Raw genomic sequence first — 15018 nt, 5'->3', positions numbered from 1 at the left:
CCATCGCATTTCCAACGCCCCTCCCCCAAGTCCCTCCTCCCTACCTTTTATTTTAGCCTGCTGGACACACTTTGCTCATTCCTGAAGAAGGGCTCATGCCCGAAACGTCGATTCTCCTACTCCTTGGATGCTGCCTGACCTGCTGCGCTTTTCCAGCAACACATTTTCAGCTCTGATCTCCAGCATCTGCAGTCCTCACACTTTCCTTTTTAAGCGTCAGGTTTTGAAGATCAAACATGCTCTCTTTTTCTCTGTCTCTTCTGCTGCTCTCTTTTTCCATCTCCTCTGCTGCTTTCTCTTTTCCCCCTCTCTTCTGCTTTTAGTCATAACTCAAACTGTTTAATTTGGACTAGATTCCCTACAATGTGGAAACAGGCCCTTCAGCCTAACTAGTCCACACCAACCCTCCGAAGAGTAACCCAACCAGACCCATTTCCCTCTGACTAATGTACCTAACACTATGGGCAATTTAGCGTGGCCAATTCACCTGACCTGCACATCTTTGGACTGTGGGAGGTAATCAGAGCACCCGGAGGAAACCCACACAGACACAGGGAGAGTGTGCAAACTCCACACAGACAGTTACTCGTGGCTGGAATCAAACCTGGAACCCTGGTGCTGTGAGGCAGCAGTGCTAACCACTGAGCCATCGTGCTTGCTGCCCTTTCCTTATCTCTCGCCTCTAACTCAAGCTGCTTCATTTGCAATTGAATTCTTGCCATCTCTACAGATTCTGATGGTGTTTCCAGCAAATTTAAATGCTAAGCTACTGCTGTACTTATCTCTCCTTTCCTCACAAAAGGAGGCAGCTCCAACCCCAGCTTGTCTGCTAATTCCAGCAGCTTGGTCTTATTCACTTTTTGTAAAACTTCCAAAGTCACTGTGTCCACCTCCAGAAAACTCTTGGCGACTGAAGGAGCCATTGCTATCCCAAGATTTGTCTAGCCAACCAAACCAACGCCCAAAATAAAGACACTAGCACTGACCACTTTCTGTTTAAATCCCGTAAAGAGCCGTCAATCTGTTTTACTAACAAGGCCAGACCACTCAAAACATTCTTAAGCAGGCAGCCCAGACCATAACTTTGCAATTTGTTTCAGTAAGTTTACCAAATATGCACAACATTCCCAATAAACAAACCCCTTAAACACAGAGCAAAACATGAAACAGGGTGAAGTTAGAAGGTGAGAGAGTCTAGCAGCCTGTTTCCACACAGCTCCACAGCTGAGCTTTTCAAACTGAAGTGCTGAGCTGAACTGCTCAGCTAGAGAGCTGGCCAAGTCCCCTTGATATATACAGGTTACTTCGAAAACATAAAGGCTTTGGCCTAAAGACTGATCTATCTACGCATAAACAAAAAGACAATTCATCTCTGTCCCAAACCCAGCCGTTTCGGAGCCCGACCTGTTTACAACCCGCCTGAAAAAAAAAACAAGGACACAGTATCCTTGAGAAAAGGACCAGCTTTTCGAGAAAAGGACCAGCTTTGTGACATTCAGTAATAACACCTTGGTTCAATCAGAATAATTCTGCCAACCAATCACTACTTCTTTCTCCTGTTGCGTAAAGTGACAAGATTGTTTAAAATTTGGTATTCTTGCTTTTGTCGTGATGAGTATGAGATGAAAGATTTTGGAAGGATGTCTTTTTTTTTCAACAATTCATTTTAAACTAATTTTCTTCCTTTCCTGTTCCTGAAATTTCTGCCGTCTACCTATCAATAGATGGCCATAATTCGAATATATGCACACAAACAATCAGAGCCAAAATAACTGTTTCCTAGCACATATAAGGGCAGAAACAGCCTTGGCCTGAGAGTTAAGTTTTATAATTGGATTTAATTTTTGCTTATATTGGTTCAATTTTTGTACGCATTTATATCACATACCAGATAATGCAACGCTGTTGTATGAATATTGCTGAAAAAAGACTAAGCTTTTCATCTTGCACTCATCAGGACAATTTGCAAGAAATACCAAAGGGTAAAACAACATTCAATAAGTGTGACTCGAACATCAAAATACACATCATTCTAAATGACAGGTTCAAAATATGTCAAGATTCTCCTTTAGAGTGTTTAGATTATTAACTCTCAGAGGAAGGCTCAACCTCCTCTCCGTAACAATACCATGTATGGCCAAACAGATGGACACTGCCATGGCATCCCAGCTAGGCCCAGCTCTAGCAAATATCTTTGCTGGATTCCATTAGAAATACACATTTTATGGAATGAGACCTAAGCTCCTACCCCTTACATTGTTCTGATACATAGAAGAGACATTTATCATATTTGAATTTGCGTCTGCATTTAAGGACTTCTTTACATGTCTTAATGGGCTCAATCCTGAAATCACATTCACCTCTGAAATGGAGCTGTCATATCAGCTCCCTTTCCTTCCTGCTCTAACTGAGAAATTGACAAGGGCTGTGTATATTACTGCCTCTGCACATCTAACTTCTCTAGTCAGGGTACACATTGGCATTCCTACAGTTCCACCTGGTAGAAGCTTGGTCTTAACAGCACCTCATAAAAAAGGCCCCAGCCATTTGTTCATCATGCAATTAGATATGACATCTCAACTGCACAACATTTGCTACATTATCCAGAGTGAGTGAAGAATTATGCTAAGAACCAATGGTGCACCTGCATGTAGTTGAAGCTACATGAATACACAGGATCCTGTCTTATGCAGAGAGAACATGAACACATAGCACCTATTTCAATGCAACACAACATATAATAGTCATTCGTTGGTTCATTTCTTGTGGCAATACCCTGACCTGCCTTGTTTCAAAAATTTAAATGAAGCTTGCCAGTTAACTTTCAATCATTATTAATAGTGTATTCTCCATAGCAATGCCTCCATCAATCAGAGTCCACTTGGAAACCAATTAGCACTCTCCTCTCAGAGTGGAAATGTTGGTTTCCCTTTACTTTGGCATAGTTTGTGAATTGTTCTGAAGATTGCAGGATGAAGAGCCTTGATAAAATGTGTCTTCATTCAGTACTAGAGTCATAGTCATAGAGATATACAGCATGGAAACAGACCCTTCAGTCCAACTGGTCTATGCCGACCAGATATCCCAACCCAATCTAGTCCCACCTGTCAGCACCCGGCCCATATCCCTCCAAAACCTTCCTATTCATATACCCATCCAAATGCCTCTTAAATGTTGCAATTGTACCAGCCTCCACCCCTTCCATACACGCACCACTCTGTGTTGAAAAAGTTGTCCCTTAGATCTCTTTTATATCTTTCCCCTCTCACCCTAAACCTATGCCCGCTAGTTCTGGACTCCCTGACCCCGGGGAAAAGACTTTCTCTATTATTTCCTTTCCATGACCCACTTTCAAAGTTTTATTTACCCTGGGAAGATGGTGGCATAATGGTCGTGTCACTGGACTAATAATCCCGAGGGACAGGTTAGTGATCTAGGGGAAATGGGTTCAAATCCTTCCAGAGCAGTGAATTTGAATTTAATTAATCAAACAATCAATCAGAAGTTGAAAGCTATTCTTCGTAATGTTGCACCAACCCATCTAGTTTGCTATTTTCAAATGTTGCACCAATCCTTCTAGTTTGCTAATGCCCTTTAGGGGAAGGAAATCTACCATCCTTATCCAGTATAGTCTTCAGCATGTGACTCCAGACCCCCAGTGAAATAATTAACTCAACTGCCCTCTGAAATGGTCTTGCACAACACTCAGTTCAAAGGCAGTAAAGGAAAAGCAATAAATGCTAGGTTTGTCAGCGATACCAACATTCCATGAAAGGAAAAGAAACTATATGAAGTTTGACTGATTAAAAGTGGTAGATCAATATACTAGTGGGCTCTGTAGCAGTTTCATCTGAGTTGTGTAACATTAGTCTTCATAGAAAATTCAGTTATTGGTCTTGGCATTGAGGCATAATGTGTTAGTTTGTTGGATTCAAGAACTAGTTATTGAAAATAAAACTGAATAATTTAGTTGGGCGCGATTCATTCAGAATATCCTCAAGTATTTGGTGGATCTTCTCAGTTGGCAGAGTCAGAACAAAATTGCCTAAGTTTTGGAATGGGAATATATCGATTCTATTTCTTATGAAGCAGCCAAAGATATAATGTGGATGACAGCTTATACTGGGAAAATCCAACTAAAATTTACTCAGGGATATGACAGCAGAGCTTGTTGTGCAGTAATAAGGGATGGGAACCATGGTGAAATTTTCCCTCAAATATAAAGAAATGTAGTTCAAGGATCTGCTTGTCTCAGCTTATTACAGATGAATTCATCTTGGTGTGCTTGTAATTATTTTAGTATCAAAAAAATTAAACCACAAAAGAAACGGAAAAGATATCAATTTTTTAATTTATGTAACATTTTTGTGGTTCACTCTTCATTGTTTGTAAGTAACTTCATCTTGATTAAAATATTTCTATTCTCAAATATAATAGCCTGCTTTGAAGCCTACTGAAAGTCTAACTCCCAGTAGGCACAAATGTTAGGAAATGAGGAAAAATAACAGAAATTAACTGTAATCCACATGAATTTACAACAAAGAAATAAAATCCATTATTGTAACCACAGGTACTGATTACTTAGGTTTCTTCTGCATCAAAAACAAGATGTTACCTATCCATTACTATATGTGTGGCATGGTTTATAAAAGAACATAAAATGTAGGTACATTAAAAAGAATTTAAACCAATCAACTTTGTTTCTCAACATACAAAACTAGTAGGCAGGAAAAGACCAGCTAGTCCATCAAACCTCCCATACTCATGATTGCAGGAGCATCAAGTGAGGACTTAAATTTCCAAATTCAATGAATTGCACATTTTGGTCGTTGATAAATCTCAGTTAAAAGAACATGTACACACTGAAACAAATCAATCAAATTTCATTAAGATAGCTGCTGCCAGTATAAGAGAACTATAATACAAAATGTGGTTTACATTTCCAATGACGCATCCAACCTTTCTTGAGGAATAATATACACATTAAAATACTCACCTTATTAGAAATATGTCATACTGGTGCACCATGGCTTAGCTGTGACTGACTTTGCATTATAACATCTACTACATATACTATCTACTTCCATCATATTTTCGCTGTACTACATAAGATTTTGTAACCGTTTCTTCTAACTTCCTCTTTAATGATATGATTTAACTAGCCTCAATAGCTCTGATTTGTGGTAACAGGTACACATTTTTACAAGCTTTTCACAAAAAAGCAATGTTTTCATTACTTCTTCCTTGATGCTACTGTGCTATTCATAAATGTACAAGAACATATGTTAATAAATATCTACCAGACAAATTAAGTATTGTATATCTTCAGTACATTTCTTCACATTTGATTCTGCCAGCCTTAAACATGTCTCATACAGAACATATTCCCTCCTATTTTGTGCCACATTTAGAATCACAAAATAACTGCAAATAAAAGCAGGAAATTAACTTAAGGTTGCCAATCCTGCACAATGGCTCTGTACTCTCAAATGAATTAACCATCTACACAGTGCTGCTATAATCTTGGGATAAAAATCATATATTAAATCTATTTGAACATTTTCATTTATTAGTTATAGAAATACCCTATTGGAAATGAAAGGACAGTTTCAATGGGGATAGGAGATAGTATGATGAAATCTCAAGGAATATATCCAAAAAGTGGTGGCAACTCCAATTGTACCACAGCTTAATACATCTATTCAAAAACAATTCACCCAAATTTTCTCTATTAAATCCTCATTTTTTTCCCTCCCTGCATACGCTTCTAAATGATTCCTCCTTTCTGGAAATGTATGCCATATGTGATCATTCTCTGTCTATCAATCCTACATATGCTGTTGCTAATTTAACCTGAAGCAGGGTTATACCCGAAACTTTGATTTCTCCACCTCCTGATGCTGCCTGGCTTGCTGTGTTCTTCCAGCCTCCTGCTTATCTAAAATAACCTGTGCAGTAGTATTTCAGTCCCACAATTTAAAAATAATATTCACTTTTCACTTATAACTCCTAATTATAGAGTTTTCTTCCACTATTTTTGCAGGGTGAAAAGCCCAACCACACCCTGCCCCTCCTATCATTTTGACTGGAGGCATCAGTGTTACTCTTTGCACTGGCCTGCAACATTGAATTGTCTCAGACTCTTCATGGAACGCATCAAAACATTCAAACAATCCGGAAAGAAAATACATTAACCTGATTTTTGTGATTGACTTTGACAAAAACTCTTCCTGTATCCGTCTCATAACTCTGCCCTTGACTAATGCACCCACCCCCTGCATATCCCAATTGTTTCAGACGAACTGTATTCAGCTCCCGCTTTAACAAGCTCTCCATCTTCATCAACTCGCAGCGGGACTTCGGCGGGGATCTGTCTATGGACCGCCTGCCACTGATCTAAAAAAAGCTCTTACATCGCGTATTTCGTGCACCTGAGACTAATTTTCTGGAGGTCCGACAGTTTCATTTTTAAATTTCAGAGATCAAAAAAATATAAAAACGGAATGGGGGTATTGAAAGCCGACACCTGCCAACGGGATAAACTACACGTCCCAGACTTCCTGGAGGGCCAGGACCTCAGCGGGAGCGATGTGTAAACAAGGGAGAAGGCGGGGTGGATGGGGCGGGGTTATGACTGATGGACGGATAATGTACCCAATCAACAGCGGGAAAGTTGGCCGTGGGGCCAACTTTCGTGGAGGGACGACCAATGACGGCTGAGTTGGGCGGGTTGGGGTGTGGGGGCCGCACGAGACGGCCAAAAGGGGTGTTGAAGCGTCGAAAGGGGGGAGGTCGCTGGTGTACATGGTGACGGCGGACGGTTTGGAACCGTGTTTAGAGGTGGTTTTAAAGTGGGTTGGATTGCATCCGAAAGATCGGAGGTGGAAAATATTTATATGTATAAAAATGCGTGTCAGTTCGAAAAATAGGTGGAGGTGAAAAGGGAATGGGATAGAAGAGAGGACGGTTGTTGTTTCAGACGGCGAATGGTTGGCAGCGCGAGCTCCTTGGGGAAATTTTCCTCTGGAAAGTGAATGGTGGCGGCAGCGGCAGCGGGGCGAGCTGAAACTTGTTTGATGAATTTTTACTTGTTCAACGAAAGGAACTGTCCTCGGTCCGCCCCAGCATGGAGCGTAGCTCGTGAGAGGATGAGCCAGAAAGGCAGCCCCGTGAAGGCTTACGACTTTCTGTTGAAATTCCTGCTGGTGGGTGACAGTGATGTGGGGAAGGGAGAGATCCTGGCCAGCCTGCAGGATGGAGCTAGCGAATCGCCCTATGGTTACAATATGGGTGAGTAGTAAACACGGCCTCTCCTTGGAAGACGAACAGTAAACAGAGATGACAGCCAGGCTATATTTTCCCTCATCGAAAAATATATTTATAAGGGAAGCATTACATAACTGTAATGCCAAAGTTGACTACGTAGGTTATAAACCAAATCAGTCTTTTCCAACACTGTATGTTGTTACATTTAGTTAATACTTCCAGTATTCATCAATGTCAAACTATTGTTACCTATTGTAATATATATTCTGCATTATGGCTGAAAGGATTTAGATAGAGGCAAAAAAAACCTGCAGATGCTGGAATTCAAAGTAGATAAACCGGAGGCTGGAAGAACGCAGCAAGCATTCTCAAAGATCCATCCCACCCTGGCAATGTTTTTCTACAACCTCTATCATTGGGGAGAAGGTACAGAAGCCTGAACATGCAGCAGCCAGTTTTGAAACAGTTTCTACCCTAGTGTTGTTAGAATACTCAAACTCTTAACGTTCACTTATACCTGTGTTTTTGTTTTTGCTGCTGTTTACCTATTATTTACATATCTATGCTACTTAACTCTGTGATCTGCCTGTATTACTCGCAAGACAAAGCTTTTCGTTGTGCCTCTTTTCACATGACAATAAATTCAATCCAATTCAGTTCAGTTCAATTTGATTCATTTCAATTCAATTCAGGCAGCACCAAGAGTCTTAGGAATGTATAGCACAGAAACAGACCCTTTGGTTCAACTCATCCATACCAACCAGATATCCTAACCTAAATCTAGTCCCATTTGCCAGCAATTGGTCCATAATGTTTCAGGTATAAAACCATTGACTTCTCCACCTCCTGATGCTGCCTGGCTTGCTGTGTTCTTCCAGCCACCTGTTTCCCTAAGTACTTTTGCCATGCTCCTCCAAGCTTTAGTATATCTTAGCATGTCATCTCAAAGCTGGCAACTGGTGTGATGTTTGGCCCCATTACTCTCTATAGTCCTTCTGCTACAGTCAGGAAGCATCCATAGTTAGAATGGAAAAGTGTCAAGTGTACTTTTATCATAATGTCACAAAATATTTGATATGTCAAAATGATTCAAGGCAATATGGATTCAAGTCCTGGATTTGAGCTTAAATCTATCACAAGTTCTAAGTATATTAATAGTTTGAGATTGCACACTTGCTTCAAAGAAAGTAAAGTTGAATTATTTATCCAATTATTCTCTCATTTGACTTCACTTTCCATATTGATGAATATAACCCGTCTGCTCTAGATGTTTTGCTGTGTTTTCATGCTGAAACTGTAATTAGGCAAACAAATTTAAAAATGACTAGATTTGAAAAGAACATAGTTCGTTTGAAATCAACTTGGGCAATCCAAGCCTTTTATTAATCATCAACAAAACAAACCACAATATTAGTAGTGTGGATTTTGATTTGCAGTCAGTGCAATAAAGCATCCAGATTACTTCCGACCTTGAGTATTTTTAGTGACTTGAATTAATTATAAAGGTTATCCAAGCAGATAAAGTGTTGTCATTTATATAGCAGTTTTGCAGTGGAGCTATTTAGGTGCAACGTATTGTTGTTGCATTATAGTTGTGTGATGTGTGGACAGTATTTGCATTCTTGGTGAAGTTTAAAAATCTCGGCTAGTTCGATAAAGATAATTTAGATATGCATGATTTTGGTAATCTCGTGCTTATTCAGTCAGATTTCCTTAACTTTTCCAAGATATTTCAGTTCAATCTGTTTTGAAGACCAAAAATGAGAAGAAAATGTAACTAAGCTTGCAAATGGTATTATTGTGAAATTGAGATGCAGGTGTGCTTATTCAACAGAATTAATTATTTGTAATGGGCCAGCATTTAGACTGTGGGAGGGGTGAAAGATGTTGATTTATAGATGTGACTATTGTTTTGTTCCTAGGATTGTCAAATCCTAATTCCGTTTATTAGCAGCTTTATTTTTCAATAATTTGTTTTCATTGCACTATGCATCTAATTAGAAAATGTGAAATTTCACGAAAATGGAATTCTAATGTTTTTCGAAGTGAGAGACTGATTTTGGTGACAGCAGCATTTTTCCATGTGAGTCATAAAGTAATAGGTTCAAATTCTTTCAAGAGATTTGTGCACATGATCCTGGCCGATACTGTTTGAGGTGTGATGTCTGAGATGTAGGACTGTGACTTCATGTAGTTGAAAGATTTCTATGTGTCGCAGAGAGAAATCCTTCTCAAGTTCTGGCCAACTTTCTTTCTTTCCCTCAATCAACACAACAAATTATATTTATGTGGTGCCTGCATGCAAATGTAATGTCACTGTTTCACAAAAACACTATAGAACAAAGTATAACACAGAGACATACTAAGTAGGATGACCAGAATTTTGGGCCAAGAGGTATTTTCCGGAATTTTTATGAAAGGGAGAAAAGCAAGGTGGTGAATTGGAAGCAGGAAGGTGTAGAGCTTGGGGTGTAGGCAGCTGATAGCACAGCCACCAGTGTTGCAACATTTAAAATCGAGAATTCAAGAGAGAAATTAGAGGTGTGTAAGTATCTGAATTGTGGAACTAAAAGAGATTATAGAGACAGAGGTGTGGAGGTATGAGGGATTTGAAAACAATTATGTGAATTTTAATGTCAAGATATTATTTGACGGGCAGCTAATATCAGACAGTAAGCACAGGAGTGATAGGGGAATGAAACTTCCTGCTAGTTAAGATACAAGCAGCAGAGTTTTGGATGACCTTGTGTTTTATGGAGTGTGGAATGTTAGAGACGAACCCAGAGTTTGTCGACCTAGCTGAATATAGAGTTGATGAAGGCATGAACGAAGGTTTCAGTGGCAGATGAATTGACACCAACTTAATATTGTCCAACTATGTATCTCGTTACTTTTGTGGATTCTGGTGGTTCGTATTGTTAATTTTGGAGTAGTAACTACACTTCAAATATATATAATTGACTGATACCAACAAATTGACAGGTACTATATAAATACATGTTCTTCCTTTGAAAACACTGGCTAACTGGGGAAATGTAAATAGCTCCACAAAAAAACCCTGAAATTTAAAAATACAGCTTTCAGAGATTTTGAGTATGCTCTTCACGTTGGTGTGGAGATGTATATTTAAGTTTGCATAAATATATTTGTGTTCTTTATTTAAATTTGTTATTTCGTAATTGGAGTAATTTATGTGTATCCAAAAACCGGTTAGCTTCTTACTTCAAATTAATTTATATGTTAGATAACTGTTAAACAAATGAAGAGTGGATCTAAGTAAATTTAAAATAAAAATAAATCTTTCAGATGGGGTGAATACTAATTTGATCAAACATGAGCATTTTTTGAATTTCTCATTTTCATTGTCTCACAGATTCATACAGAGTAGAGCCCTTTCACACACCCAGTCTGCACTGACATAACTACCACTAAAAGTGCACGAATCCCAATTTCTTCCACATGTCCCATATCTTGAATTTATGATAATTGAAGTACTCCTCCAAATATTTTTGAAGGTAGTAAGGTTTCCAGCCTCCATTACCTTCCCAGGCAGTCATTCCAGATTTCCACCACCCACTGAGTGAAAACGTTTTTTCCAAATCCCCTTACCCTAAAAATTATTCCCTCTCATGATTGATCCCTCAACCAAGGTAAACAGCTGCTCCTCTTTACCCTGTCCATATACTTTACAATCTTATACACTTCAATCATGTCTCCCTTCAGTTTTCTCTGCTCTAAAGAAAAACAATCTAATCTATTTAGTCTGTCCTTGTAGCTCAGTTTCACCACCCCAGGCAACATTCTGGTGAACCTCTTGTAGTGTTAGCACAGCCTTCTTGTTTTGAGGTGACCACAACTGCACTCATTATTCTAGTTGTGGCCTGACCAACATTCTATGCAGCTCCAACATTACCTCCTTAATCTATGCCACAACTGATGAAAGCAATTGTCCCATGTGTCTTCAGAACTATCCCATTCACATGCTCTGCCAAATTCAGGGATCTGTGCATAATTACCTTAAGATCCTCATTAAATGCTCCCTCATTTTGTTTCTTCTTCCAAAATGTATCACCTTACACTTATCAGGGTTAAATACCATCTGCCATTGATTTGCCCATCTGACCAACACATTCATAGCTTCCTGTAACCCACAACCATTTTTGCTATTGACCACTCTACCAATCTTGGTGTCATCTGCAAATTTGCTTAATATTTCTTCCCAACATTTTCATCGATATCATTTATGTATATAACAAACAATGACGGTCTCACAACACCAGGTTATAGTCCAACAGGTTTAATTGGAAGCACTAGCTTTTGGAGCACTGCTCCTTCATCAGGTGGTTGTGCTGATGAAGGAGCAGCGCTCCGAAAGCTAGTGCTTCCAATTAAATCAGTTGGACTATAATCTGGTGTTGTGTGATTTTTAACTTTGTACAACCCAGTCCAACACCAGCATCTCCAAATAATGAAGGTCTCAGTACTGATCCTTGTCATACATCACTGGATGATGATTACTAAACCAGTTTCTGATACATCTCATCAACTTTGTCAATTTCATATGTTTTAACCTTCTCAATCAGTCCTTGTGGAACCTTGTAAAAAAAAACTTTGCTATAGGCCGTATATAACTACATCAACTGAACTTGCCTTATCCACACACTTAATCACGTTCTCAAAAAAATCTAACAAATTTGTTAGGCATGATCTCCCTCTTACAAAGCCATGCTGACTATCTGTAATTAAGCCATGCCTGTCCAAGTGGGTATTAATTCACTCCTCCAGCAGTTTCTCTACTGCTGATGTGAGACTTAGCAGTTGGTAATTTCCTGGTTCATTGCTACCACCCTTAAAAAGTAGAACCACCTTAGCCATTCTCCAGTCCTCTGGCACTTGCCCTGTGGCCAGAGAGGAATTAAAAAAGGATTGAATTCAAATTTGAAACTTGCATACATTTGACTTCAATCTCACTGTATGGTCCTGATTTTGCTATCAGCAATAGGTGAGTTGTACTTGCCATTCATTATGTTTATAGCCACCACAGACTGTTTCCTTTTGAGAGTTTTTCTCACAATTACAGCATTTACAAGCAAAGAGCATGAGTACACCATTTGATTTTCAAGCCTGTTGTATCATTTCAGAGGATCATGGCTGACCTGATTGTAACATTAATTCACATTTCTGCCTAATCCTGATAACCTTCCACTGTCTTGCTTACAAATAATATATTTGCCCTTACCTAAAAAAAAGTTTTATCTGCTTCCACCAGATAGAATTTTCATAGAATAGAATCCCTACAATGTAGCAGTAGACCATTCAGCCCTTTGAGTCCATACTGACCCTCAAAGAGCATCTTGCATAGACTTCAATTCCTGTGGTGGCAGGGGAAAGTGCCAGTAGGCCTCCCTGTGCCCACACCTCCCTCTCCCCTCCGTCCAAGACCCCAAAGGAGCATTCCACATCCATCAAAGTTTCACCTGCAGTTCCACTCCTTTATTGTATCCGTTGCTCCAGATGCGGTCTCCTCTATATTGGGGAGACCGGACGCCACCTCGCAGAATGCTTCAGAGAACATCTCGAGTTTTAACTGGTAGAATTACATAGTAACAGGTTATCATTGACTATCTGTAGCTAGAATCTCTTAATTTGCAATAAATAGTCATCTTCTCAAGCACAGAAAGCTGCTCCATGCTTTCTGTCATCTGGGTCTAAAGGTTATTATGAAATTTTACATACTGTTCACAAGCTTTAACTTTTGAGATCATTCTGAGAATCGCATGTCTTGATAATCAGCATGTTACTCCAGTGAGGCACATTATAATTTTGTAATCCAAATGGAAGTACTTCCAAGATATTTGAATACATGATGTGAAATGATGTGTTTTAACATTTGGTAATAACATGTTAATATAATAATAACATGTTATATAATAAACCTCATACCATGTATCATTGCATCTGTTAAGATTTTATATTAATTCTGCAATTGTATAAGTAATTCTGTAGCCAAACACGAACATAACAGAAAAAAAATTGCATTTACATTTGATGTTCAGACGAAATTCCTTTTAAAATTTTCTACAAACTCGGACCCCTGATAATTGGTGCAGTATGCTCTTTATTTTATGGTTGTGATTGTTTAGCTTCCACTTTACTGCCAAAGTAAACAAAATGAAACAGAAGGGGTTTTAAATTAATCTGTTCTTAGTCCAAAGAACAATTAAAGTTCAGTCATTTTACAATAAAAATGTAATGCAGGAAAGATGTTAATTTTGTTGCAGTAACTGGCAAATGCAATGTTCCCTACATTTGTTCATTTAGAGGATTATGCCTGGACTTTTTCTAATTACTTACCAAATTGTGGGAACGAAATTGGAATTGGAGAGTGAACCTATTAATTAAGTTAAATTGCAGTTATTAAAAATAAAAATTGATCTGCGTGAAATGGGCATGATGCTTTGAGACAGATTGTTGGAGAATGATTGTCCTTCGAAGAATAGCCCTTGCAGGTTGGCAGACCATGTAAGTACTGCTACTTGAATGAAAAATGTATTTGAAGATGATGACTCTTTTCCTTGAGGCAGTTGAAGTGTTCAGGTACTTCACTTACCTAAAGCCAAGGGTAATCTTTAGGGGATACTTTGTAGCTCCAATATGTTCACTTTTAATTTTTTAAAATCACACTGCAGGGATCCAAGATGGCAGCGACCCAGCAAGACTGAGTCTATGGTGCTCCTCCCAAGACTTGGGTACAGTGGGTCACCCACCCCCTACCACTTTCACCAAATCATTTATAATAGTTGTGTAATTTAATTAGTTGTGTAATATTACATTTAAACAATTTAATCCTAAGTAAAAATGACTAAAGGGAAGGGAGCCCACAGCTCTCAGCAGGCAGGAACCCCTCCCCCACCCTCTCCAGCTGCAGCAGAGGCGTCCACAGCCGCCCCGGGGGACTTACCAACAGTAACAAGCCTTGCAGAAATTATTTCCAAGCTGGACTCGAAGATTGATGCCTTTATTGCAGAATCCAGAAATCGTTGGGACTCGCTCTCGGCCGCGCTGCAGAAGCACGACCGAGAAATCCAAGAAATTGAACGCCGAGTCGGAGGGGCGGAGTTAAAGGCCTCGACCTCCGAAAATACCACTCAATCGGCCGTGGATCAGGTCCGGACTCTCGAGCAGCGAGTCCGGACCTTGGAAAATCATATTGACGACCTCGATAATCGTTTGCTGGCCCTTCCCGAACGGGAAGAGGAAGGCCAGCTTACAGCATTCCTGGAGCAGTGGCTGCCACAACTTTTAAATCTGCAAGCTGGATCAGACCCGGTAAGGGTGGAATGGGCCTACCGGGTCGCATACGCGGGCCCGGCTCGAACCAGCACCCACGCCCGGTCCTGTTCCGGCTGCAGAGCTACAAGGAGAGGCAGATACTCCTAGAAGCCTCTAGAAATCTCAGAAAAGACCCCCAAGCTATGATCTATAAAGGATCCAAGATCATGCTATTTCAGGACTTTTCCCCGGCTCTGGTTCGAAAGAGGAAGGCATTCGACGAGGCGAAGAAGCGTTTAAGGGACTTAAATATTCAGTACTCCTTACGCTACCCAGCGATGTTACGCTTTAACCATGAAGGATCCGTATATAACTTCGGATCACCAGAAAAGGCTAAGGAATTCTTGGACTCTCTTAGATAAACTGGAAGACATAATGGATGTTGGTTTGCCTTTCCCCCCACTTTGGTTTATATCCCCC

The 15018-nt window shown here is 39.7% G+C and overlaps 2 protein-coding genes across 3 annotated transcripts in view; one reads left to right on the top strand and one right to left on the bottom strand.

Annotated features, from left to right (window-relative positions):
• Positions 1-6576, bottom strand: part of LOC122562039 (fructosamine 3 kinase related protein) — a 29118-nt gene extending 22542 nt beyond the window's left edge. Inside the window, exon 1 of one of the 2 annotated variants that reach the window (XM_043714485.1) lies at positions 6196-6576. In XM_043714485.1, coding sequence (XP_043570420.1) covers positions 6196-6342 — 147 coding nt within the window. In that variant the 5' untranslated portion in view covers positions 6343-6576. Of the gene's footprint in view, positions 1-4996; positions 5254-6195 lie in introns of those variants that run through there. The other variant, XM_043714486.1, reaches the window with a different exon arrangement.
• Positions 6577-6762: 186 nt separating this feature from the next.
• LOC122562038 (ras-related protein Rab-40B) overlaps positions 6763-15018 on the top strand; it is a 70094-nt gene continuing 61838 nt past the window's right edge. Inside the window, exon 1 of the mRNA XM_043714483.1 lies at positions 6763-7290. Coding sequence (XP_043570418.1) covers positions 7035-7290 — 256 coding nt within the window. The 5' untranslated portion in view covers positions 6763-7034. The remainder of the gene's footprint in view (positions 7291-15018) is intronic.

Source organism: Chiloscyllium plagiosum, chromosome 24 (genome assembly GCF_004010195.1).
Source record: "Chiloscyllium plagiosum isolate BGI_BamShark_2017 chromosome 24, ASM401019v2, whole genome shotgun sequence".
NCBI lineage: Eukaryota > Metazoa > Chordata > Chondrichthyes > Orectolobiformes > Hemiscylliidae > Chiloscyllium > Chiloscyllium plagiosum.
This window is presented reverse-complemented; position numbering and strand designations above follow the sequence as displayed.